The following is a 23,310-nucleotide window of genomic DNA, read 5'->3' as shown; positions in this document are numbered from 1 at the left end:
GGGATTATATTTTCCTTTATATTTTTTAATTAATTATGCCAGTAATAGGATTCCAGAGCAGATCAAGTCCCATCCACCCCATTAAAGTAACTGGCTGAAGTGCTCATGAGTAAAGCCCAAAAACATTAACATTTCCTTGACAATGAGTAGCTGGATGTGTGCTTATCTCAAACTCCTAACAAGTGTACAATGAGACCAGAAAGTCATCTTCTGCAAGCAATCTTTTCCAACTGTATCCAGACCTGGAAGATAAAGTTTCAACAACTGTTTTTGCAGATCTTTGGCTTTCAGTTTTCCAAGAAGAATTAGGAAGAACAGGAAATGTGTCAGAAAAAAAAAGAAATGTTTGTCAAACTTCAGAAAAAAATTCTGTTCAATTCTGAGCAAAGGCAGTATTAGACACGTCTTTAAAATGCCACAGGGCACTAAGCTCAATTGATCATATGTTTGCTAGCAAAAATCATTTAGCTAATGCATTTTTATTTCTAAAAGTATTTCCTTCATTTTCATTGTGAATGTGTGAGTCAGTGCACAGCATGCACAAAGTTAATGTCCCATTTTTTAAAACATTTGAAAGTAGTTGATCAATATTACTCAGAAGTGGAGCCACTTCTCCAATTTGCATTCAGGCAGGGGAGAAGAAATACTGCGTCCTCTCGGAAAACAACATGAGAATGTACACCATCCAGATCGGGTGCAAGCCAAAGTGTGCTAAAACCATCACTGTGAGTATACAGTTTCTGTTGCCATAAAAGCCAGGAACCCCCATCCCTGAACATCACCCTCCTCGTAATCCCCACTAAACACATGCAGCATGTCAAGGTAGTCCCTGAAAATACATTTATAGGCCTTTTATTCTGGATGCAGCAGAGATAGGAAGGTTAAAGACTGCTGATGGCTGCAGCATAGGAAGGGCTGGGAGCTGATGTGGTGCAGAGGGAGCACAGGTTTGGGAAGGGTAACCCCATGCTTGTCCCTAGCAATACTGTCCACCTTTCCCTGGGGTGGTGGAGGGCACTTGGTTCCCACCAAGGACTTGGGGTGGCAGCCCGAGCCCTGGCACAGTAAGGAGCATGGCCAGAGACCAGCAGAGCCAAAAATCCAGATCTCTAGTTCACCTCCACCCAGCAGCAGTCCCAAGAGATGATACCCAGCAGCCACATGCTTGCTACCCTTATCCTGACCCTCAGCACGGAATTTCTTGGTTTCCAGACCAGGGAGTGCTGCACAGGTTTCTTCGGGCAGCAGTGCCAGCCCTGCCCAGGGAAAGCAGGGAATGCCTGCTTCGGAAATGGCGTCTGCCTGGATGGCATCAACGGCACAGGCACCTGCGAGTGTGGAGAGGGGTTTGTCGGTACAGCCTGCGAAAGCTGCATCGAAGGCAAATATGGACGCAACTGTGATCAAGGTACCGAGCATCCCTGAACCACACAGGCACCTTCACTAGTCTTGTCAGATGTCAAAACCTTCCCCTTAGATCTTCTAACCATGTCCATTCTACATCCCAGAAAGGTACATCACTTTCAGGGTAATAGGCCAGTCTTAGAAACATCATTAACCCCTTTTCTTTGCTCATTCTGATAGTTTCTCTCTGCTTCCTTGTTTGGAGATGGTGCCTCCTACTCTGGCACACTACAAGCTTAGAACAGCATCCAGCAAGAATAATCCTCTTTAGTATTGCTTTTTCACCAATATTTTCCCATTAAAATACAGTTTCAGTTCCTGTATTTGGGAATAGAGGAAAGATAAGCATATTTTGAATTTAGATTTATTCTGTAGGCAGAAGCCAATAGGCACAAGCCAAAGCATTTCTTGAAATAGCCTAGAGCCACCTAGAAGGTGCCATCAGCAGAAGATGTCTGGGCCATCCCTCCTGCCCTTCCTTCCCCTCTGTGCCTTGCCACACACACTGCTACCCTACACTGCCCAGGGACAGTGGTTTCCTCCCATATCTCCCAACAGCATGCGCTTGTGTCCATGGGAAATGCAGCAGCGGGATCAACGGGGATGGCTCTTGTGAATGTGACGTTGGCTGGAGAGGGGTGACGTGTGAGACTGGTGAGTATCCCCTCCATTTTTTTCTGGGGTGAGAACTGAGCATTTCAGGAAATGGCAGAACTACAGCCATGATCAGATCCCAGTGCCCTACCAGATGTCCAGCAGCTTCCCATATGCAGTGAAATACGGGTGAACACTCCTGTGCTATGGCAATTAATTACCGTATTAATAAAGAGCCAGCTGAGATACTGCTCACAAAACTTAAATGCCTTACTTAGCTAATTCTCTACCTGTGTCACCCTGTACCTGTCCCAAAAGAACATCCCATTTGTTAAGGCTATATATTAGGCAGAGCATAGTTACCTAGCACATTTTTATCCTCAGATCAAAAGCCTCTCAAGTGCTTGATTTATCTATACAACACTGGATGTTAAATTATGTTCTTGCTAATACAATAAAAATTAATTAGCAAATAAATCATTTTGTGTTAGTTTAATACATCTCCTATATCCAATAAAACTATATTTTAGTTAGACATAATTAAAATGTATTAAATATTTCAGAACTCTACATATAATAGTATAAAATAGAAAACGGTATAAGCACTTTAATAATAGCATTCAATATCAGTTTTAAATTTGCTCAGGAAAAACACAGTAATGAAATTAACTCTATAGTTAGGGTCACTATAGTTGCTATATCTGAGCAAATTTCAGTTCCTTTAGAAAACCTACACTTACATAATTAAACTAATAATGTGCAAAACTCACCAGACTAAAGACAGATAAATGACAATAGGTGAAATGTTTTCGTGGCAATAGGTTGACATACCTCTTCCTCACAACTGAATTTAAGTGGTACTCACTGATTTATACAGGTGGAGTCTTTACACAGACTGAGAGTGCAGCTGTCTAGTGCAGAACTCATAACATGCAGGGTGGGAACTAAAGACTAGGAAACCAGAAGGATGTTGACCCAAAAGGTTCTAATTCCTGTTTCTTTTTTTTCCTCTTGCAGAAATCAAAGATGACGCGTGTAACGCCTCATGCCATACCAGTGCTAAGTATGTATGAAATCCACTTATTGGGAGGAGAGGGGAGAAAAAGGGGATCTCTTGCAAGGCAAAAAGCATAGTCCATCTTGCTCTTTATGAAGACTCCTCAGCAGCATAGATAATAGTCATGTTTTCCACCACAGAGCTAAGGAGCAATGCTAATGTAACACATTCGGTGATGAGGCCAAGAAGTTCAAAATGTGCATGTTAAAAGGGGAAACAAATGGTATTTTAGCCAGGGGGGGTGGAACACGACAACATGAGGCATCCTACCATGCAGTACACAAAGAACTGGAGCCTGCAGCACTAAAGAAAACAGGAGGCCAGGGCAAGACTGAACACAAAGGTGGGTTTCTGAGGTGGGCTTTATCTGCTCCTCCTCTTTGCCCTATCCACCACCATACACATAACTGAGAAATGTCATCAGCACTAGGGACTTCCCCAAAGAGAGCTGCATTTGACAAGAAACAGCTCTCCTCTTCACATCAAAATATTTAAAAAAAAACCCAAAATCCTCTCAGCACTCCAGCACCAATACTGGGACACTAACTAGTTTTCAAAGGAGCAAGTCACCCGCATCGAGCCATTTACTGAAGTTCACCCATTCCCATCATTGACCAGACAGCAAGATTTACATTACCCAAGACATCTAAAAAAAAAATAGGAAAGGTGGCTGGAAAGACTCCTCATTTTCAACCACAGCTCTTCTGTAGGAGCAGACAAACCAGAGGGGAAAACCCCCTTTTTTCCAGGTGTAGATCATTCTCTCCCCCATGTGTTTGTGAACTGCAGTTCGCAACAGTGATATTTTACCAGGCTTTTTTGGCAAAACTCCATGCTCAAATTTGCTCAGGGGGATCCCACACATGCTGGCATCAAGACTGTGTTTCTGACAGAAACAGACTGTTCTTCTCTTGAGGCTTATTCATCCACTGCCATACCCCTGTAGGTATGAGGATAGGTGCAGGCATGGCAGGAATAGGGGGGAAGGACAGGATTGTGCTGGCTGTGTTGTGACGTTGTCCCTGGGTGTCACCCAGGAGCAATCCCTGTATTATACAGGGCTTATGGGGCAGTAAACCCACGCTTGCACACAGAAGGCCAAACTGCCCAAGAAAACCAAACCTGAACCCAGAGGACTGGGGTGCCTGCCTACCCCCGCTGTGCATCAGTTCTGCTGCTCCCTCAATAAATTGTGTGCACACAAACAAAAATTTGTGCAGTTTTCGGGTGAGCAGGCATGCAAATTCTGGAGTTCTGCATGAGAAAATAGGACACTTGATGATCAAAGCGTGCATTTTTAATACTTAAAATAATACATCCAAAATGCGTTTGGAAAGCTTGGTCCGTCCAAGTTCATTTTTATGGTTGTGACTGCATCATATCGTATGGTTAAATGCCTTGTTATTTCTATGCAACATTACCTTCGGAACAATGCACAAAAATAAGGGCTGTACAGAAGACCTGACTACTTTTTGCCTTTCCCCCCCCCGCCCCCAAATGTCATCTCCCTCCTTTTCCTTCTTTAGCTGCCTTCTCCTGTCAAATGGCACTGCCTATTGCAAGTGTGCGGCTGGGTTTGAGGGGAACGGGACATTCTGCACAGGCAAGTGGACTTTGTTTCTTCCCTTTTGAAAAAAACACCCATGCTTGAAGCATTGTGTGGTCATGGTGGAGCTGGTGAGAGATGAGCACTTCCCTACGCACCAGTTAAAAAACAGGAATTGCTGCCAGTTTGTGCAACAGGTGCAGATTCATAGCAAACAAAGGGCTCAAAATCTCCAAGTTGCGAGGCATTGTGCTAAGGGAGACCAGAGAAAAGGGAACATGCCGTGCACAACCCAGGCCCCATTGTTTGCAAAGTAATTAAACCTGGATTGTGACTTTCACTCCTTTTCCCAACAAAGCCCAGCAAAGAGAGGCCCATTCAGGGTACAATAGCACTTCCACCTATTGGAAGCTGTATAGCCCTACCACTTCCTCAGCTTTCTGAACTTGCGCAGATTTCTGGGGTGGTAAAATCAACCTCTTGAGACCAGAGAGATCCGGGAGACTCTCAGAAAGGGGCAACAGCAGCTTATTCTAGGTGTCCCTCCAAGAGTCTGGGATATCCAGACTCACAAAATAGACTGCTTCCAGCTACAGTGATTGTAATTAATTTTAATGTTGTTTTACTTAATCTTTAACTGATTAAAATACTAATTCTCTTGGGAACAGAAGCACATTTGTTTTCTTACAATGGCTGGCAGGGTCCTAATCCAAGATTTTAGCACTCTTACTCTGGCTGCTTTCATTTTCTGTTCTGGCATAAATCAACCAAATCCATTTTACTCTGACAGTGGGAAATTCTCCATGTGCAGGATGAGCTGGGTGACACAGGTCACCCATAGCAGCTCTGCACTCACCCTTATTCCCCTATACAGGTTTCCCAGGCAAAACCAGTTACAGGACAAGTCATCTCCTCAGTCTGGCTGTTACAGCTGCTGAAACAGCAATTTGGGGTCATTTGAGGCAAAAACTAAAGCAATGTTTGGGCTGATTTGATTCACACTGAAGATCAGAAAAGGCTCACTCCCCGCTCTCAGGGCAACCCAAGCAAGCTCAATTTGCCAGCTTCTGACTCATCCAGATTTGCAGAACTGGCACGAGTATCCATCTGAATAACAACCAGGACTTCTTGTCACAGGAGGAGGCTGGGTGGTGTTACACTCTAGACCTCCTGCAAGAGAAGGCCATTTGATCTGTGCGCAGAAAAAGGCAAGCTAAGGGAAAGCTTTAAGTGGCCATTTAATCTAGAAGAACATGAAGGCCTCTTTTTTGGTGCTTTGTTGGAATGGGCAGAATCAGAAGATGGGAAGTTACTGAAAGTCAGTCCTGGATGAATTCTTATCTTCCAGACTAGAAGCATCTTCTCAGATTTCTCTCTTGTAATCAATAAGATGTATTAAATATCTGGCACTAAGAAGTCTACGGCCTCTTAAATCAGAAAGGTTCTGTGTTCACAAAATGGTAGCAAATCCCTTTAGAAGTTAGAGACAGCTTAACCTGAAAAGCAAAAAGCCATTTAAGCACATATTGTTTTAATCTGGGTTGTTGTCACTGCTCAGCTATTGATGCTTGCGAGACCAGCAACGGCGGCTGTTCTGCCAAAGCAGAGTGCAGAAGAACAACGCCTGGCAATAGAGTGTGTGTCTGCAATGCTGGGTACACTGGAGATGGAATAGTCTGCATTGGTAAGTGTTCGCTATGTCTCATATATCACAAAGAGGAAAATTATAGGAGTTTTCCTGTAGATGGAAGATCCTTCTTCCACTATGACCCGCAAGTGTAATTTCCTGATACTATAGACCCTGATGCCAAAGGCATCTCTATGTGCCACATGGTTGATACGACTTACCAAACCATGCAACTACAGCGGTGTGGTGTGACAAGCAGAGCTTATTAAAAAAGATCTACCACTCAACAAGGATAGCCCCATCTTCAGCAGCTTGATACACTCACACTCCTCTGACCATTGCAAACTTAAAAGACTTTTAGACACTGTTGTACCACACCTCCCCAGGTACGGTTTTAGAAATGCTGACAGCAGGGTTTTAGCCTTCACCAAGACAACTGCAAGACCTACACTGAGGTATTAAGTAGCTAAGGGAATGAGTTTCATTGATTCACAGTTGCCATAAATCTGCATTCCTAGTATGCTTTACTTAAAATTCTCTCTTCTTGGGTTTTCAGAAGTCACTTTTTTAAATTATACTGTTTCTCTCTCATAAAGAAATCAACCCTTGTCTGGAGAACAATGGTGGATGCGATGGAAATGCAGAATGCACACAGACTGGACCAAATAAAGTGAGTACTGTGTCAGTGCAGAAAAATAAGACTGACCAACTGTTTACATTTGGGTAAAGAATGATTTACCCATCTCAACTTTGTTTTTAAATGGAAAAGTGGATTTCATAACAAAACTTCTGAAAAGTATATGCTTCCCTTAAGAAGGTATTTGAGGGGGAGTGTGGACAAACATGAAAAAATTAATTTCAGTAAAAGAAATCCAAAACTGCAGAGGAAAGCAATGTTTAGCTGTTTCAAGCAGTTGTTTTTTTCCTTTGGGAGGTTTTGATGTGAAAACCTGTCAGTTTGAAAGTATTGCCAGATAATGTTTCTTTTATTGTTATAGAAACTGTCCATGGAAAAAATCCATTTCAGACTAGCCCTTCTCCCAGCATAGCTCAAAAGTATTTACAAGGAAACAAAACAGGCGGAATCATAGTTCTTGTACAGGGGTTACAGCACACCGGCATCCACTCACTCCTCCACTGTTCTGCATCTCCCATGTAGAAGTACCACATACTCTCCAAAGAAAAAGAAGTATGAAAGGACAAGGGGGAAAAAGAGAAATAAATTGGCCCAGGCTATCAAGTGACACAGATTAGTGCTTCTATTCTTATAACTGTTTCAGAAACAGCTGAACACCCTGATTGCCACACTTCTTAGCATTACCCTATAGTTTCATATTGGCTATCGGCAGGACTGTAAGCCCCCAGAGAGCGCTGCACAACAGTATTTCTTCAGGAGCAATACAGGAAACAGTGATCAGGAGTCAGAGGCCACCTCCAGCCTTCCAGTTGTCCAGAGACAGAAGGGGCAATAACCCCATCAGTCCTTTTTGTCAGTACCGATCAATTAACTCTTTGCCTTGACTGTCATTTGCAAGTCAGCATGTTTCTGGTGAGAGCACAGAGCCACTTATCTCCTTCCCCATCCCTCTAGACAAGACGAGTGATGGCTATTTTCTTCCATACACCCACACTCATGATAGAAGCAGTAGCTACAACATGATTACTTCCATTTCCTTACCCATGGGAATATAGCTAGCATCGCAGCAATACAACCTCCACTACAAAATCCCATCGCTGCAGAGCTGAACTTATAGGGCAGAAGTGAGTATGCTTTCTCTAGGGCTTTCAGTCATACAGATGCATAAAACACTGCTATTACACTGCCTACCAGTTTTATTTCTGCTGCAGAAATCTCCTTGAATGTTCAATCTCCTACATATTAAAGGTGAATTCTAAACTGAGAACCATTAAGCAGTGAATTGGAGAGGAAGATAAGTCGTTTCTTTGCAGCTGTGTTAGCTTTTCATCTTTGTGACAACTGCAAGTGCAAAACAGAGTAACCGTGACGTGTCAAATGCATTACCACTGCATGGGAAGCTGTCAGTAACATCAGGACACAATTCCAAGTGTGTTTTGAAGATATGTTTCATCACTTAAAAAAAACAGGGAAAGGGAAGCGAGGGGAATACCAACCTATGCAAATAAAATGAGGGAAACAAATTAGGGGTTTAGCCTGTTTTGCCAGCAAGATGACTGCATGCAAGTCTCAGAGGGGTCATTTCAAATGACTAGGGCAGCAGGGGAGAGAGAAGAGAGATGGACAGGCAGAGAAAGGGCAGACAGAGCCTCTTGGAAAATGTTATTCCCCAATCTCAGTCTATGGTTGCTCATGCTGGCTAAGAAACTGCTACAGGAGAAATTATGTACACATCATATCACTATGAAATAATCTGGCAAAAAAGTAAATTAAATGTAAGTGTGCTGAAAAAAGTCAAACATCTTTCTATGTATGCACGTTTTCTGTTTCTGCTTTGTAGGCAGTATGTAATTGCTTGAAGGGATACTCTGGAGATGGTAAAAGATGCACATACATCAGTCTCTGTTCACAAGTAAGTATCCATTTAAGGAGAGTACCTAAGGTCTTGTTATAATCATTACACTTTTGGATTTTGCATACATTCAAAACTAAGTCAGATATGCCCAGAATCAACTTATGTTAACTTAGCTAATTTTTAAATGCGCTCGGTTCAGTATGTGCTTTAGTGCTGTCGCTATTTTAGAAATTAAGTATGCAGCAAGGGCTTTTCCTGGACCACAGCCTGCACATAACCCAAGTGAGGGCCTGGACTCATCACTGAGACTTAAAAAAACACTTCAAATCAGATCTAGAGAAACAGATCCTAGTCTGTAGTGGTAAAGTGTAAGTCGTATCTTCTCAGCAAATTTTTTGTTATTGCTAGAGTTCATATGAAAAGCCACTATCTAATTTTATGTTTGGGACACAGAGGGCTTACCAACATTTCAATTACTATTAAAAAAAATTTGCAGTTTCTAGGCAAGACAATTAAAGAACTTCGTTCAAATGATAAGAAAGAGAAGTGTGATCTACTACGTTACCTGTAATGACAAAAAAAGAAAAAATCTACAGTTCAGGTTGTGGATGCTCAGGGGCCAGTTCTAGCTGTTCTAGGAGCCAGGTGATTGGGAACCAAAGAGAATAGTCCACAGTAGATCGAAACACCTATTTATTTTTAATATTCTTCTGTCATTAAGTCCTCTGGTGCAATTTGGGACCATATCTGTGCAGCGTGAACAAGAGAAACGATCAAGTGTCAGCATACACATCCCCTTCTCAGTCTGAAATATCTCTAGCCTGATCAGAGTATCAAGTCCTCACATTGCTGCGTCATTACCAGTGAAACCCATGTTGGGGCAAAGAGGTGCTCAAGGGCCTGGGGTCCCTGGAGTAGATGTTTCTAGCAGAGGTCCCAGCCTGCAGGATCACCTAGGGCAGAGCGCCCACGGGGCAAGTCAGAGCAGAGCCCCACAGCCCCTACAGCCGTGCATAGGCTCCATCCCAAATGCATCCCTGTGGATGCTTAATACAGGATAGCCACACTGCAAGCTATAGCAGAGGTGGCTTAGTGAACAGTGAAACAGAGAAGGTGAGATGGTGGATGGGAGAATGGAAGCCTCTCTTGATGGGGAGGTTAAAAGAAAAAAAAAATGAATTCTCCTCACCAACCATTTCCCTTCTTTCCCTCCACAACACACAATGCAGGGCTTCCTGTGGCGCTCCTCATTTTGTTCCTCATTTATCACTGCAGGCTGAGAATCAGCCACAGTCATTTCACACAAGCTAGCTCATGCACTGCAAGCTACATATTGGCAAGCAACATGGTTCTCTGCACCAGCTGCGTTGTTCTGCTTGGCAAGCTGCAGCAGCGATATATCCTCTCTCCCGTGCACATTAATCCTTTGTGCTCTGAGCACAGTGACAATAATTCTCACCCTCCCAGCCTGGACTGCCAGCAGGGTTTCTCTAACCTTGAAAGGTTGCAGAGATGAAAGAGCGAGGGCAAAAACAGAAGCTGGAGGAAGGGGAGCTCAAAGTTATGATCTACTGCTTCCTATGATTTTGTATGCTTTTGCCTTTTCCCATGCCTTATTCCAGCAACTTTGCTTCCAATTGGCTAATTATGCAAGACTAATTATATATATATATAACAAAGATAGTCTTGAGAAGTGTTACTGTCAGACCAGAGGCTAATCTGGCTTCGCTTTGGCAAACCTCCGTGCAGCAAAGCTTCACTGGAAGCTATGATAAAACCAAGATTGCCAACAGTTCACCTAAAGCTAGCCAAATAAATAGCAAGTGCACCCAAACCCACTACTTAGAGCCAGTACTCACTGTGGCCTGTCAAGTCAAGCCCCACTGGTAGCTCCCAAAGGAGCTTCTGCTCCCCACTCGTGGCCCGTGGGAAGGATCCCTGAGATGACCGGCAACAGAAAGGACACCATGAAACAAGCACAAGGAAAGAAAACAAGATGGCTTCTCCATTTTTCCTGATTTGCTCTCAAGTCCAGGGTAAAAACTTATTTGCAAAACCGAGGTGCCAGCTGGGGAGCACCCACTTGTGACAGGGCAGAGCCCTGAACCCCAGCACACTGCTCCTGGACGAGGAACATCTCCCCTTATCACAGAGAGCTTCCTGAAGGCAGACAGCTGGGTGAGGTGCATCATTGCTGCTCCAAGCCTTAGGTCACACTAGGTGGTGCACCCGGGGGCAGACAGATGTTTTAGAGTAGAGCACATGCAGCAAGTCCCCATTTCAGCTGGCCTTGGCCATCAGACAGATGAAGAACAATAGACAGTCCATGCTAATGCTCCTCCAGAAATCCAGGCTCCTAGCACCATAAAAGTGATTTACAGCTATAAATAGTTCCCTTCAGTACAAGTCAATGCTGTCTTGGCAGAGTAGCTAAGACTCATTACTAAGGCCCAGAACGAAACCTGCCTGGAAATCTTTTGGATCCTTATAACACCATGATCTGAAGGTATAAGGAGAGAATCAAAGCTACATCCTCTGCATAAAAGGAGAGTTATTTCTTATGAACCTTAAATGCTCTTCATTTTTTGCAAGAAAGTTAGAAGTTCCACTAAGATCTGGTTTCAAAAAGCTGTTGGGATTAAGTCTTTCTAAGTGATACACATTGGGGGAAAAAGTGGTGAACTAGAATTGTTCTGTACACCTGGCAATGAAGGAATTAAATATTTTAAATTTTAATCTTACAAGAACAATGGAGGCTGCAGTGAATTTGCCACCTGTAATGACACTGAGCTGACAGAAAGGACCTGCACCTGCAAACATAACTACATTGGGGATGGATTTAAGTGCCGAGGCAATATCTTCCAGGTAAAGCACTGCACGTGTTTGCTGCCCCTTATTTTTCTTCAGATGGTTATTTAATACAATGTTCGTCTCTTGAAACATGACAATTTTTTTTCTTGAACAAATTGGTAAATCTACCACAGAACTTGAAATAATCTCAATCCAAGAAACCGGGAATAGGAACAGGATGCTGCAAGATAACCTTACCTGCCTCAAAAAAAAAATAAAACACATCACAACTGATGGACAATCATTATGACTGCAGTACTAGGGAGTTAATAGATATTTTTAGGTTTCAAAGAAGCCTGTTCTTTGATGGAGCAAGGTAAGAAAAGAACAGGAGCAATGCAGGTGGACAGCATTTACTCCACACCAGAAGTTCTCTTTCTTTTCCAAGTGCTGCATTTGTTTGTACTCCACAGATGTTGCCCCACGTTTGCAGCACTGTTACAAAGTCATGTTCTTGATTGCAGGAACTTCTCAGGGACTCCAATACATCTAGGTTTTATTTCCACTTAGAGGTAAGAAAAGGTCAAGTACTTTTTTGGGGGGGGAAGTGGGGGGTGTTTCCCTCTTTCTTTTTTTTTTTTTTGCCTCAAGGAAGGAGTAGGGAGCAGGCATGAGTCTGGCACATACCAACATCCTTCAACTACAAGCAACCTACAAGCGACCACGTATCAGTTAAATGCATATACAAACACACGCATATATCCACTCTTGACTGTCTCAAGATGAAAGAGTTTATTTATCTTCTCTTGCCCAGGAGGGAATAGCCCTTCTCCATCCTCCCTATGCTTAGTGTTGGTTGAGAGCTTTCCCTCACCTCCTGTTTGTTCTTGCAGAGGAAATGAAGCCCTGGCTATAAGCCGAAACCTTCCATTTGATACCTATGGGCAGTGGTGACAGATGGGGCTGAGAAGGAAAGTCTACACAGTACAAGGGTTTCTCTCACCCTTGTACTGCAGGGAAGGGAACCCAACGTGCAACAGTAACAGGGCTGTGGGCACCACTTCCCACTGCACAGGGCTGTCCCCATCACTGCATGACGTTATGTGCATTAACGACTCATTACTGCTTTGTCCTCTTCAATTTGGCAGGCCTTGTCTATCAGAGATATTGCAGGCCCTGGCCCTTTCACTCTGTTTGTACCTCGCACAGACGTACTAAACAGCGACCCACGAGTAAGTAAGAAGGCCAGAAGTTTTTGGTGAGCTGGCCATGAGGTTTTGGATTCAGATGCCTTGCTCAGCTGCTGCTCAACTCCTCCACTTTCTGCTGCAGGTGAAGGACTGGCTTGCCAAAGGAGTGATGGCTCAAGTCCTCCGGTACCATATGGTGGGTTGTGCCAGTCTGTTGTACAATGACCTGACAAGAATCACCAACATCACCTCTCTCCATGGGGACCCAATACACATCAGCTACTCTCAGGTAACAGAGCATGAAGAGGCAGGGGACAGAATAATAAAACAATCTGCTCTCATTCAGCTATTTTTAAAAGCCTGAATGGTTGCCTTTCCTCTTCTGATGCACAAAAATAAAGAGCATTAAAAGAACGTCGCCCATTCAGCTGAAGTGTTCAGCACTTACCTGCTATGCGAAGGGTGGAGTTGTACAACCCTTGCTTTGACACAAGTTATTTTATCCTCAGACTCTGGCTTTATGAGCATGATGAGAGTTTGAAAAAGCAACGGGCAATTTATTAAAACAGAAGCTATTGTTTGCTGCAAAGAAAGGATGGTCTGAGGTCACCATATCAAAGAAATTTGTCATCAGCCTCACCCACCCACAAGGTTCCACAGAAAAAGTGTTTTTGTTGCCTTTCCAGAACTTGTTGGTTTTGAACAACAAAGCTGAAATTATACTCAGCGATGCTGTTGGCACAAATGGCGTGATCCATGTCATAAACCAAATTCTGGTCCCATCACATATGCAGGATTTTCCCCTTAAAAAGGTATGTGCAGCTTATTGCCATTCTCAACCCAGGGGCTTTTCCACAGTTACTGTTAGATATATAAATCGTTACTGTCAAATATATAAATGGTTACTATTAGACATATAAATGGTTACTGTTAGATATATAAATCATGCAAGTCACAAAAAAAAACAGTGATACTAAAAAGACCTTATACAAACATCATTTGACACTTCTGAATAAGTTAAATGTTATATTTAAAATTCATTCATGAGTTACAGTTACACTAACAGTATAAGGGGACTTCTGCACAGGCCTTTTGCAGTGGCATTGATTTCATAATAAAAAGCGACTTATAGGGTAAAGCAAGCTAATATCTGCTTTTTAAATACCCATATAATGTATTTATTAGATAATTACTGAATATACCTTTCTTTGTAGGAAAGCCTTAAAATGGTTGCAGCCAAACATGGATACATCCTGTTCAGCAGTTTGCTAGAGGTAAGGACACAAGAGACAGCAGCCATTGGGCAAAGGTTTTAAACGCTTTCCTTAAAGACAAGAGCACAGACATGGCACACAGCATCACCAGTAGGATGGTGCTCAGTGGAGCCAAAGGGCTCACAACACAGTACACAACGCTGTTCACCATGTGATCCCTCTCCCACAGAGGTGGGGGGACATCAAGCAGACCCACAGCTACCTTTCGCCTACCTACTCAACTGTGTCCTACCGTATGTCAAACTACAAGGCCAAGGTTTGGCCATACAAGACCCAAGCATGACTTTTTGAGCTCAAAGTTGGGCTGTCAGCCTTGTTTTCAGTGGGCAGCCCTGGGTGATGAAACACTTGTGAGAATTCAGTCACATAACTCAACTTGGGCAGCTCAACTCAGGCATCTGTTTTTTAAAGTCATTGTGTTTGCAGGCTGGTGACCAGGCAGCCCACAGGCCACTGCATCCCAGTTACACCAGACGTTCACCCCATGGGGTCAGTGCCATTTTAGATGGAGCATTAATCTTCCGCCCCAATTTTTGGTATGTTGCAGAAAAACAACCTGCTTGGACTGATCAACGATCCTATTCACAAACCCGTCACACTCTTCTGGCCCACAGACGCAGCTATCCGTGGGCTGCCGCAGGAGCAGCAGGACTTCCTCTTCAAGAAATCCAACACAGACAAACTGGTGCAGTACCTCAAATTCCACATTGTCCGTGACGCTGCGGTAAGCCCTTGTTTTTTAGGAGCGTTGCCAAGGCCAAGACATGTAAGCCCAGACATGTGCATCTCCCCTCTTTCCTTCCCTTCCCAGGTGTTGGCCTACCAGCTACCCCGTTCCACCTCACTGAAGACCCTGCAGGGCTCCAACCTCAGCGTTAGTTGTGGGGATAACAGGGAGATTGTAAGTGTTCACCCTGCCAGAATATTTACCCCTTGCCCCTGCTGCAGGATCCGCTCATGCAGACCTTACTGTGCCTGTGCACAGCCCCCAGAAAGTGTCAGTGGCATCAAAACTCAGTTGATCTTCACCAGTCCACACCAACAGCCACAAAACCAGGGCAGCCATTCCAACAGATTCAGCAGACTAGATGCTTTGTAAGACTCTTTGGAGCTGTCATTTCCTCTGTTGTAAGATGCTATTTGTTTAAAATAGCTCTCAGTTACCTCAACTGAAATACCAGCACATTTTAACTTCTACAATGAAATACACAATGGAAAACTATTAAGATGAACCCAGCTTTGGCAGAAGCCCCATGAACGTAGCATCTGCCTGCAAGCTCTGGTTTGTAAGCACTTACAAGCTAAGATTGCAGGCATGCACACAGCCTGTTAAGCCAGAACAAGGGCACGTTTTTCTTTGCAAATGTACCAGATCATACCCACATAATCCATGGCAAGCATTGGCCTCTGGAAACATGGCTAAGCCTAAACGCATGTAAGGTAAACTTGTGGACATTGAGTTGGCATACTCTGTCACCTTCAGGAAAGGAAAAAATTTGCCCATCTGTGATGTTATAGCATTCAGCTATAGGAAGAGAGGTCCCCAGACTGGTTTAGAGCAGAAGCAGTTATCCCTAACACCCATGCAGGACTTGGATTCAGCCTGGCCCCAAGGAATAATGGCTCATGACTTGTCATACTCCTCTCCCCCCATCCCATCTCTTAGGGTGCGCTTTTCCTGAATGACAGACAGTGTAAGATCGTGCAGCGGCAACTGGAGTTTGATGGAGGCTTCGCCTATGGCATCGACTGCCTGCTGATGGACCCCAGCCTCGGGGGACGCTGCGACAGCTTCTTCACCGTGGATTTCATGGTCAGTCCCCTTTTTTGGTCCCCCACTCTGGCAAAGACAGCCCAAGGGCCAAACCCTGTCCTCACAGAGACCAGGGCAACACTTGCAGCAGCTTTAGCACTACTGAGATTAAGTCTCACCATTTCAGGCTTGCTTCATCTGCCACACTGGTTAGAACTAAGGTTAAGAAGTGCAGCACTATGCCTGAAAGATGCACAACAGAAATCCTGCATCCACACTAAGCAACACACAGGATAAGCGGTCTCAGTTAAGAGCAGCTTAGCAAGCCCTGTTTTCGGTAATTTTGCTCAGACCAGAACAGTACCTTACAAATGCAAGCATGAATATGAGCGAAGATGGATTTTCCCAGCATGCTTTTAAATTAACACATATTCACACTACGAATTTGGTCATAGAGATTGTATTTATGAAGTTCACAATTACAAAGGAACGGCACTGCTGTTGCAACTGCACAGGGTATTAAGGACACAAGAGAGTGAGCTGCCCAGCCTGTCAGCCAGGCTCTCAGTCTCTCACATTTCTTGCTTTCACAGAAATATCCTTTAGCACACCTGAACAGACACTGAGAGTGTGGAGGAAGTTTCCTCTGTGAACTTTGATACGCCCCACAAACAGGAAGTTTTGAAACCCATTTTGAAATGGTTTCAAGAATTGCCTAGAAGTAAAAAAAAATTTCATGTACTCAGTCTTAAAAAAGCTTATTGGAATTTATATGTCAGTGATAAAACCAATACTTGTGTGTATCCCATCTGCTGAAGCTACCTTTGGTTTCAGGATTTTGTTAAATGAAATAGATATAATCTCCTCAGATCTGGTCAGCCCTTCCAAGAAGTAACCATTTACCTCTACTCCAAATTAGACATCCAGATCTGATGCTGCCCATATCAATACTTGTTTGAAGAACATCCACCATCTTTTCCCTGCTTGTTTAAATCCAGAGCAAAGTTTTTTCTTCCAGAACTTATATTCTGGTATCAAAACTAACTGCTTGCATTTCATGGCACTAAATTAATGCAACTATTTTGTTGTCGTTCTCTCTTCTTTCTCCAGAGTTCTTATAATCTGTTTCACACATAACAAACCTACACTCTGCTCATATTTGCTGCTCTCATAAACCAGACTTTTTGCCGATTTCAAATAGCCTTTTGGTTCGCCATTATTTTAATATACTTTTTTTTTCTTTTCCATTTTGTACAACAGGGGCATTGTGTTAGCTGTTTCAGTAATTCTAAATGCCCTCCAGGGACAAAACCAAAGGTAATACATTAAGATCATGCATTTAAGCAATCTAACCTGCTCTTCTCTGTAATTCACACAAGCAAACTAGAATAAGTTGCTTTGCAAAAAATAAAAAGACAACCCTCAACAGTGAAACCGTACTGTTAAGTGATGCTATAAAGCCTCTGGGACAAAGCTGTCCCTGGGCAAACACCCAGACATTGGTGGTGGGGGACGCTTGTCAGTCTCACGCAGCATCCACTGTAGCGAGTGCTTCGGTTGACTTCGGAGCGGCCCCTCCATACTCATTAATGGTGCTTAGCAAGTCAGGCATCAACAAGAACGTGGGTGCCTCACACCTGTACTCTTCACACATCACATTTTGATTTAATGTACATCAGAAACTGTGGTTTAAAGAGGAAAAAAAACAAACCTCCACATAGCACTCATCTTCCTGTGTTTTTCCCCCTCTGCACTGGCACATGCAATGCCCAGGAAGGGATCCACTGGTGCACGTACGAGTCCTATGGGCTGCGGAGAGACGGCTGCCGTAGGAACTGCTTCATGGTCATCCACACGGCCAAGTGCTGCAAGGGCTACTTTGGGCCAGACTGCCAAGGTAGGACCCCCCTGCCACCGGCCCATGGCATCCCTGAACAGAGCTGCATAGCACCCAGCAGGCTGAACTGCAAAAGCTGGGACAGGGGGCATAAAGAGAGACCAGCCACAATATGGGGGAACCCTGTTGCAAGAGCTGAAGTACACAGAAAGTATGATTGCTTTTCCACCCCAAATAATCTCTTTTTCACATTTACAGCAAGTTGTAAACTCCACGCTAGTAGCAAACTAAGTGAATGCTATGAAGAGTAAAGACTGCCTTGCTGTAACCAAACCTAGAGAGTCTTCATCAGTCACCAGCTGAAAGTCCTGTCACCATAAAAAACAGACATCAGGTTCATGGCAGTGACACAGTGTAGGATTCCTCAGCCACCTGCAAGAGCAAACTCCACTGGTGTGAGCTCAGAAATTGTAGCTTTGAACAGGTGTGAGAGTTCGAGCAGCTTTATCTCCAGCTGTTTGTTAGCAGACACTAACAGACTGTGTGCTCCTTTACCTGCCAGCCCCACCACGGAACAGCACTGAGGCTCTCATCAGGGCACATAGGGTCAGGATTTGGGTTAGGATCTCTGCTGGCAGACAGGGCCAGGCACACATTGTACTGCTGGCCCCCTCTGTCCGGATTTCACAAACAGACACGTGGGGGTCCCGAGCAATTTTGGGCAGCCCAGCCTGAGCTGCCCTTTGGGCTCACCCCAGCACCATGCAGGCACATGGAGATTCACAAGCAAGGATGGATTTGGGCAGGGGATGGGCAGTGCCTTTCACTGATGGGTCCGAATGAGCAAGCTGCCAGGTAACAGCACGCACAACCCAGGGCTGGAAGGGTCCACAACACCTTTCTGACAGGAGTTGTAAAAGCATGTCAAGGAATGCTTTGGAGCACAAGGTTTGCAGTCACAAGAGTCACAGCTGCTTTTACACATCCCAACAGAGATGCATTTACAGGCATTTCCTTGTTCAAGAATTTTTACAGAACAATAAATAACAAAGAGTGGCAGTGAATAAACACGCACTTGAGCTAAAGAGCCACTTTTTTTTTTTTTTTAAACCTTTCAGCTTGCCCAGGGGGCCCAGAGACCCCATGCAATAACCACGGCTCCTGCGATGACGGGTACACCAGGACAGGAGAGTGCCACTGCAACAGCGGCTTCAACGGGACTTCATGTGAGCTGTGTTTGCCAGGCAGATACGGCTCCAGCTGCAGGCGTACGTTTAAGTTTCCTTTCCATATTGTTGCCCATGTCAAGCCTAAACTATTTTGTCAGCAATGAGTTTAAGTAAACCAAGAAAAGCTTTCCACTTTAAACACCAACACTTTTCCCAAGTGTCTCCTCACACAGAAGGATGACACAAGGCCTCAGAAGGGAGGAGAAGGTGGTGGGGCAGAGCCTTACTTAGCTTTCTCTGCAAGGCTCCTCCTATTCTTGTAGGGTGCATAAGTAACAGGGAATGGAGGCAGAGCCTCTGCCAACAAGTGTTTTCAACTACACCACAGCTTTCTCCCCCATCCCCCTAAAGGTTAAGACATCATTTTAGCAATGTGGTTCCTCAAGGATTGCAGGAGGCCAAGGCCATGCACTACTTTTGCAGAAGAAAAGCAAAAGGACACAGAGATGAAGGCAGTTTGTGAAGAGGGACAGCAGCCAAGAAATTGCTCACATAATCCACTTCACTGTGATTTTTAAGTGTAAACTAGGTGGAACCAGGATTGATACCATCCTTGAAACTTTAACGCTTTCCTGACATAAAGCCTTCAGATGGGAAGCTACAATACTAAGGCTTCCATCCTAACCATGTGCACCTTCAGTGACCATGAGGTGCATACAATGGAGGGTTATAGGCTAGACACCCTTGCAGTGTGGGCAAGATACCCGGCTTGGACACCAATGCTCAGGATCATGCTTACCTACAGTTTATCCATTTTATAGCACACCATAGCATGAACTACATGAGCTGTTAGTCTGAAACCCAGATTGTGGTATCTAACAGAAAAGTTTTATAGCCCCTTCTTTTTAATGCATATTTATACCAGCCAAAAATTAGGCCACCAGGCTAAATGAAATAAAGCCAGAGGACAAAACTCCTTTTCAGCAGGACCAGGTTTTCAGAGAATCAGTTCCCCCAATCCCACATCATTTTCCTCTTTAAATAACAATATTTCAGGAAAAGGAATAAGGCAAGAAAGGATGCTACTTCATTACATTATAAAACAGAGAACCATCAATAATTCCTGAAGAAGGACTCAGCATGTAAATAATTGCAGGGCCCAAAGAGTGGGGAAAAAACACCACCTGTATATTAAGTCAGCCCCTCATGCTTCAGTTTGAAGGGCACAAGGGGTAACACCCCACATATAAAAAGAATAAAAGGAATCCAAATGCTTTTAGTCATAAAAATATCTAAAACCTAAAAACCACATTACAGGTAACTTGCCCCTGTTTTACAGCAAAGCTCACTAACCTCATATTTGGCTTCCTTACTCAAACAGACCTCCTAGGCAGCAACCAAACACTCTTTTCTGTACACCTTACTTCTCTCTCGCTAAAGGGCTTCCGCACAGCTAGCAGCTGCTGCACATTAGGACAGGATCAGGCTGGGTCTTCAGCTCAGCCATTGACTCTTTCCTGCCACAATCCCTTGTGAAGTTTGCTGCTCTACCACAATGCAGATCAATACTCATTTTTATTGCCAGAGGCACATTGAACTAATGCCATTTACAAAGTCATAGGACCACAGGATAATTCAGGTTGGAAGAGGCTTCAGGAGGTCAGAGCAGGTTGTTCAGGATTTGTCCTGTCAGGGCTTGCAGACCTCCAAGGATGGACACTGCCCAATCACTCTGGGAAGTCTGGTCCACTGCTTGACTGGCCTCATGCTGAAAAACCATGAGGCTAGATTTATCTAAATTATTGCTGGATAATACTGTATCTAAACTGACAGTCTAGGCAATGTTTCTCTACAGAAGGCTTTTCCCCTTTTCCAACAGCAGCTCTGTAAGTGATCCCTCCGTGTTCCTTTTGCAGCCTGCGAATGCAAGACCAACGGGCAGTGTGACGAAGGATATTCAGGAACGGGACGATGTTTCTGTGAAACAGGATGGACTGGCCGGCTGTGTGAAACCAAGCTAGGTCTCTGCCTCCTGTCACCAGACTGTCGTGTGGAGCCATAGGTTGATAATACTTGCAATTCAACAGAGGGTTTGCATAGAGAAGAGAAAGAAAGGGTTAATAATGTCAGAAACTCTCACTAGAGGCTAAGGGAGTTCCCAAGAGCACTGACTTGGAGACATGGACTGCTTCCCTAACTTTGCTCTGAACTGTGAACAGGACCTTTCACCTTCTCAACTCCTTCTGTGTGAAATGGGAATACAAGTGCCTACCTCCCTTGTGGAGGGTCTTTGGGATACAGGAGGGAAAGCATCAGCTGAGAGCTAAACAGTCAAAAAAATTTTCTTACAGGCTTTTCCAGTTAGCAGGACTGGTATGAGGGCTTTTCTTTCTGCATGAAACAAGGGCATTGCAATATAAATAGCATCTTCATCCCAGTTGTTTTTCCTTCACCACAGCTCTGCCACCAGTGTGTTCCCCGAGCTGCTCCGCCAATGCTGTCTGCATGGAGAACAACACATGTCAGTGCAAGCCGTTTTACAATGGGGATGGGCTCACGTGCACAGGTGAGCTCCCTCTCCAATTCACAGCCTGCTACAAGAAAGCAGGTTGTCCCCTCTTGCACGTGCACTTGCGTGCAGCTACTGTTCAATATGAAATGTTGGCTATTAAACCTAAAACCTTCCACAATGCAGCAAATGAAACAAATTCAGGATATATACAGATGAGGTTTTTCTAAAGCAGGTGGCTGGCTTCACCAGGCTTTACCGAGCAGCAGTGTGAGCAAGAAGTGCGCTCCAATCAGGTTTTGGAGACATCAGGGTTTTCAGCAGGGTTTCCCTTATAGGATTTTCTTTCATGACCTTAGGCAAGGCAGTTCCCTGGTAACATCGCTGCAGAGACAGTCATTCTTTCTCAGCCAGATGTCTTGAATCCTCCAAAGTCAACCTGGCCAGAAGTCTGTGGGGTGGTGCCATGTCTTTTAAATCAAGGACGTCCTGACAAGAGCTTCAGAGCCCTAAAGGATAGCTTCACACAAGTTCAGGGATGCCCCAGGCAACTGCAACAGGGTTTTTTTCCCAAACAAGTATTCTAATATTTTCAGTGTGCCTTAAAAAATCTGTAGGTGGTTTGTCTTTGTGAAGAACATCCTCTTTAAGAGCAAACTTTATTCGAGTGTTTTCTTTTCCCTGTGCAGCTGCAGACCTTTGCCAACAAAACAACGGCGGGTGCCACAGGGCAGCCGATTGCACACAACTCGGGGTGAAGGTCTTCTGTACCTGCCAGAAAGGATACAAAGGCGATGGCTTTACATGCCTTCCAATAAATCCTTGCGCCGATGGGTTCAACGGAGGTTGCCACGAGCACGCCATTTGCACTGTCGTAGGACCTGTAAGTTGAATTATTTCAGTCGGCAGCAGGGAAGTCCAAGGCATTTCTTCCCGGCTCTAGCAGAAGTCTTTTCTCTGGCTGGATCGCGCTCCGTACCTCTCGAAGTCCCTGTTTTCCAAAACAACCTTTATGTAGCTCCAGCCTACTTTCCATATCAGTTTGGTATCCTTTCACCGGAGGGGTGAGAAACAGTTTGACATCTTTGCTCTAGGGAAAGGGATACTACAGCAGATGGGATCTTTTGCATGTGTCATTTTTCTGTCCCCTCCTTAGCTCTCCCTAGCTGGATATTGCTATTTGCAATAGGAGCTTGCTGAATTGAAATTGAATACATTTTGGTAGCTAAACCTAGGGACAGCTGGGAGAATAGTGTCACTTTTTGGTTGGCCGGACTCAGCTTAAAAAGCTCTGCAGCCACATGATACAAATTCCTTGGCCTGCACAGTCGATGTTGAGGAAAACTTGTGCCGGTGACTTGATCCAGCATTTGTCCTGGTGCTTTTGGGATCACCTGTCCGTTCCATTTTGGTGACTTGCCTGATGTGTTTTCCAGGAGCTATCTAGAAAAGCCTTGCCGCTAATCTGTTCCAGCTGCCAATCATTGCAATCCCTGGATGTCACCAGCTCTTTCTTGGTTTATAGTTCTCAATTTATTACTATCAGTGGGCTGCTGAGTTCCTTTCATGCTCCCATGCCCAGCCATTTGAATATCATTTTGACAGGTTTGCCACCCATTTTTGTTCATTACATGTCATAGTTCTCCAGTGCATGTTATTAGCTTTTGGATGGAATCATACTTTGGTATTAATTCAGCAAAGCACCCAAGTGCATGTGTAAATGTTTTGCTTAGAAGAATAAATGTCAGTGTCAGAGTTTGCGCTCTGTTGAATCACTGTTAGTAGCAACTTTCCTGTTTGTCCGTTCCTGGATATATCAAGTGCAATTTTTCCAGCAGTTCACAATGTTGCTTGAAAAACCATGTTTACGTCATCTAAGTACTTGGCCTGGCCTTTTTTTATTCTCTCTCTGACCAGGACAAACGCAAGTGTGAATGTAAAAATAACTACATTGGTGATGGGCTGAACTGCTCGGTGATGCAGCTTCCTCTCGACCGCTGCTTGCAAGACAACGGGCAGTGCCACCCTGACGCTGACTGTGCCGATCTCCACTTCCAAGGTGAGCATG

General features: G+C 44.3%; 2 protein-coding genes across 6 annotated transcripts in view; one reads left to right on the top strand and one right to left on the bottom strand.

Annotated features, from left to right (window-relative positions):
- NT5DC3 (5'-nucleotidase domain containing 3) overlaps positions 1-23,310 on the bottom strand; it is a 189,637-nt gene that overhangs the window by 129,111 nt on the left and 37,216 nt on the right. The window lies entirely within an intron of this gene.
- STAB2 (stabilin 2) overlaps positions 1-23,310 on the top strand; it is an 88,686-nt gene that overhangs the window by 54,230 nt on the left and 11,146 nt on the right. Inside the window, exons 37-60 of the mRNA XM_068402420.1 lie at positions 630-725; positions 1,213-1,408; positions 1,963-2,058; positions 3,016-3,061; positions 4,582-4,658; positions 6,160-6,285; positions 6,825-6,898; positions 8,706-8,777; positions 11,466-11,585; positions 12,035-12,082; positions 12,659-12,742; positions 12,843-12,989; positions 13,387-13,512; positions 13,915-13,974; positions 14,522-14,698; positions 14,786-14,875; positions 15,641-15,787; positions 16,988-17,044; positions 17,501-17,624; positions 18,683-18,832; positions 20,650-20,754; positions 21,192-21,299; positions 21,932-22,125; positions 23,160-23,301. Of these exons, the coding sequence (XP_068258521.1) occupies positions 630-725; positions 1,213-1,408; positions 1,963-2,058; positions 3,016-3,061; positions 4,582-4,658; positions 6,160-6,285; positions 6,825-6,898; positions 8,706-8,777; positions 11,466-11,585; positions 12,035-12,082; positions 12,659-12,742; positions 12,843-12,989; positions 13,387-13,512; positions 13,915-13,974; positions 14,522-14,698; positions 14,786-14,875; positions 15,641-15,787; positions 16,988-17,044; positions 17,501-17,624; positions 18,683-18,832; positions 20,650-20,754; positions 21,192-21,299; positions 21,932-22,125; positions 23,160-23,301 (2,662 nt within the window). The remainder of the gene's footprint in view (positions 1-629; positions 726-1,212; positions 1,409-1,962; positions 2,059-3,015; positions 3,062-4,581; positions 4,659-6,159; positions 6,286-6,824; positions 6,899-8,705; positions 8,778-11,465; positions 11,586-12,034; positions 12,083-12,658; positions 12,743-12,842; positions 12,990-13,386; positions 13,513-13,914; positions 13,975-14,521; positions 14,699-14,785; positions 14,876-15,640; positions 15,788-16,987; positions 17,045-17,500; positions 17,625-18,682; positions 18,833-20,649; positions 20,755-21,191; positions 21,300-21,931; positions 22,126-23,159; positions 23,302-23,310) is intronic.

This window comes from Nyctibius grandis, chromosome 5, assembly GCF_013368605.1.
Source record: "Nyctibius grandis isolate bNycGra1 chromosome 5, bNycGra1.pri, whole genome shotgun sequence".
Lineage (NCBI taxonomy): Eukaryota > Metazoa > Chordata > Aves > Nyctibiiformes > Nyctibiidae > Nyctibius > Nyctibius grandis.
The sequence above is the reverse complement of the archived record's forward strand: the minus strand, read 5'-3'. Positions and strand labels throughout refer to the sequence as shown.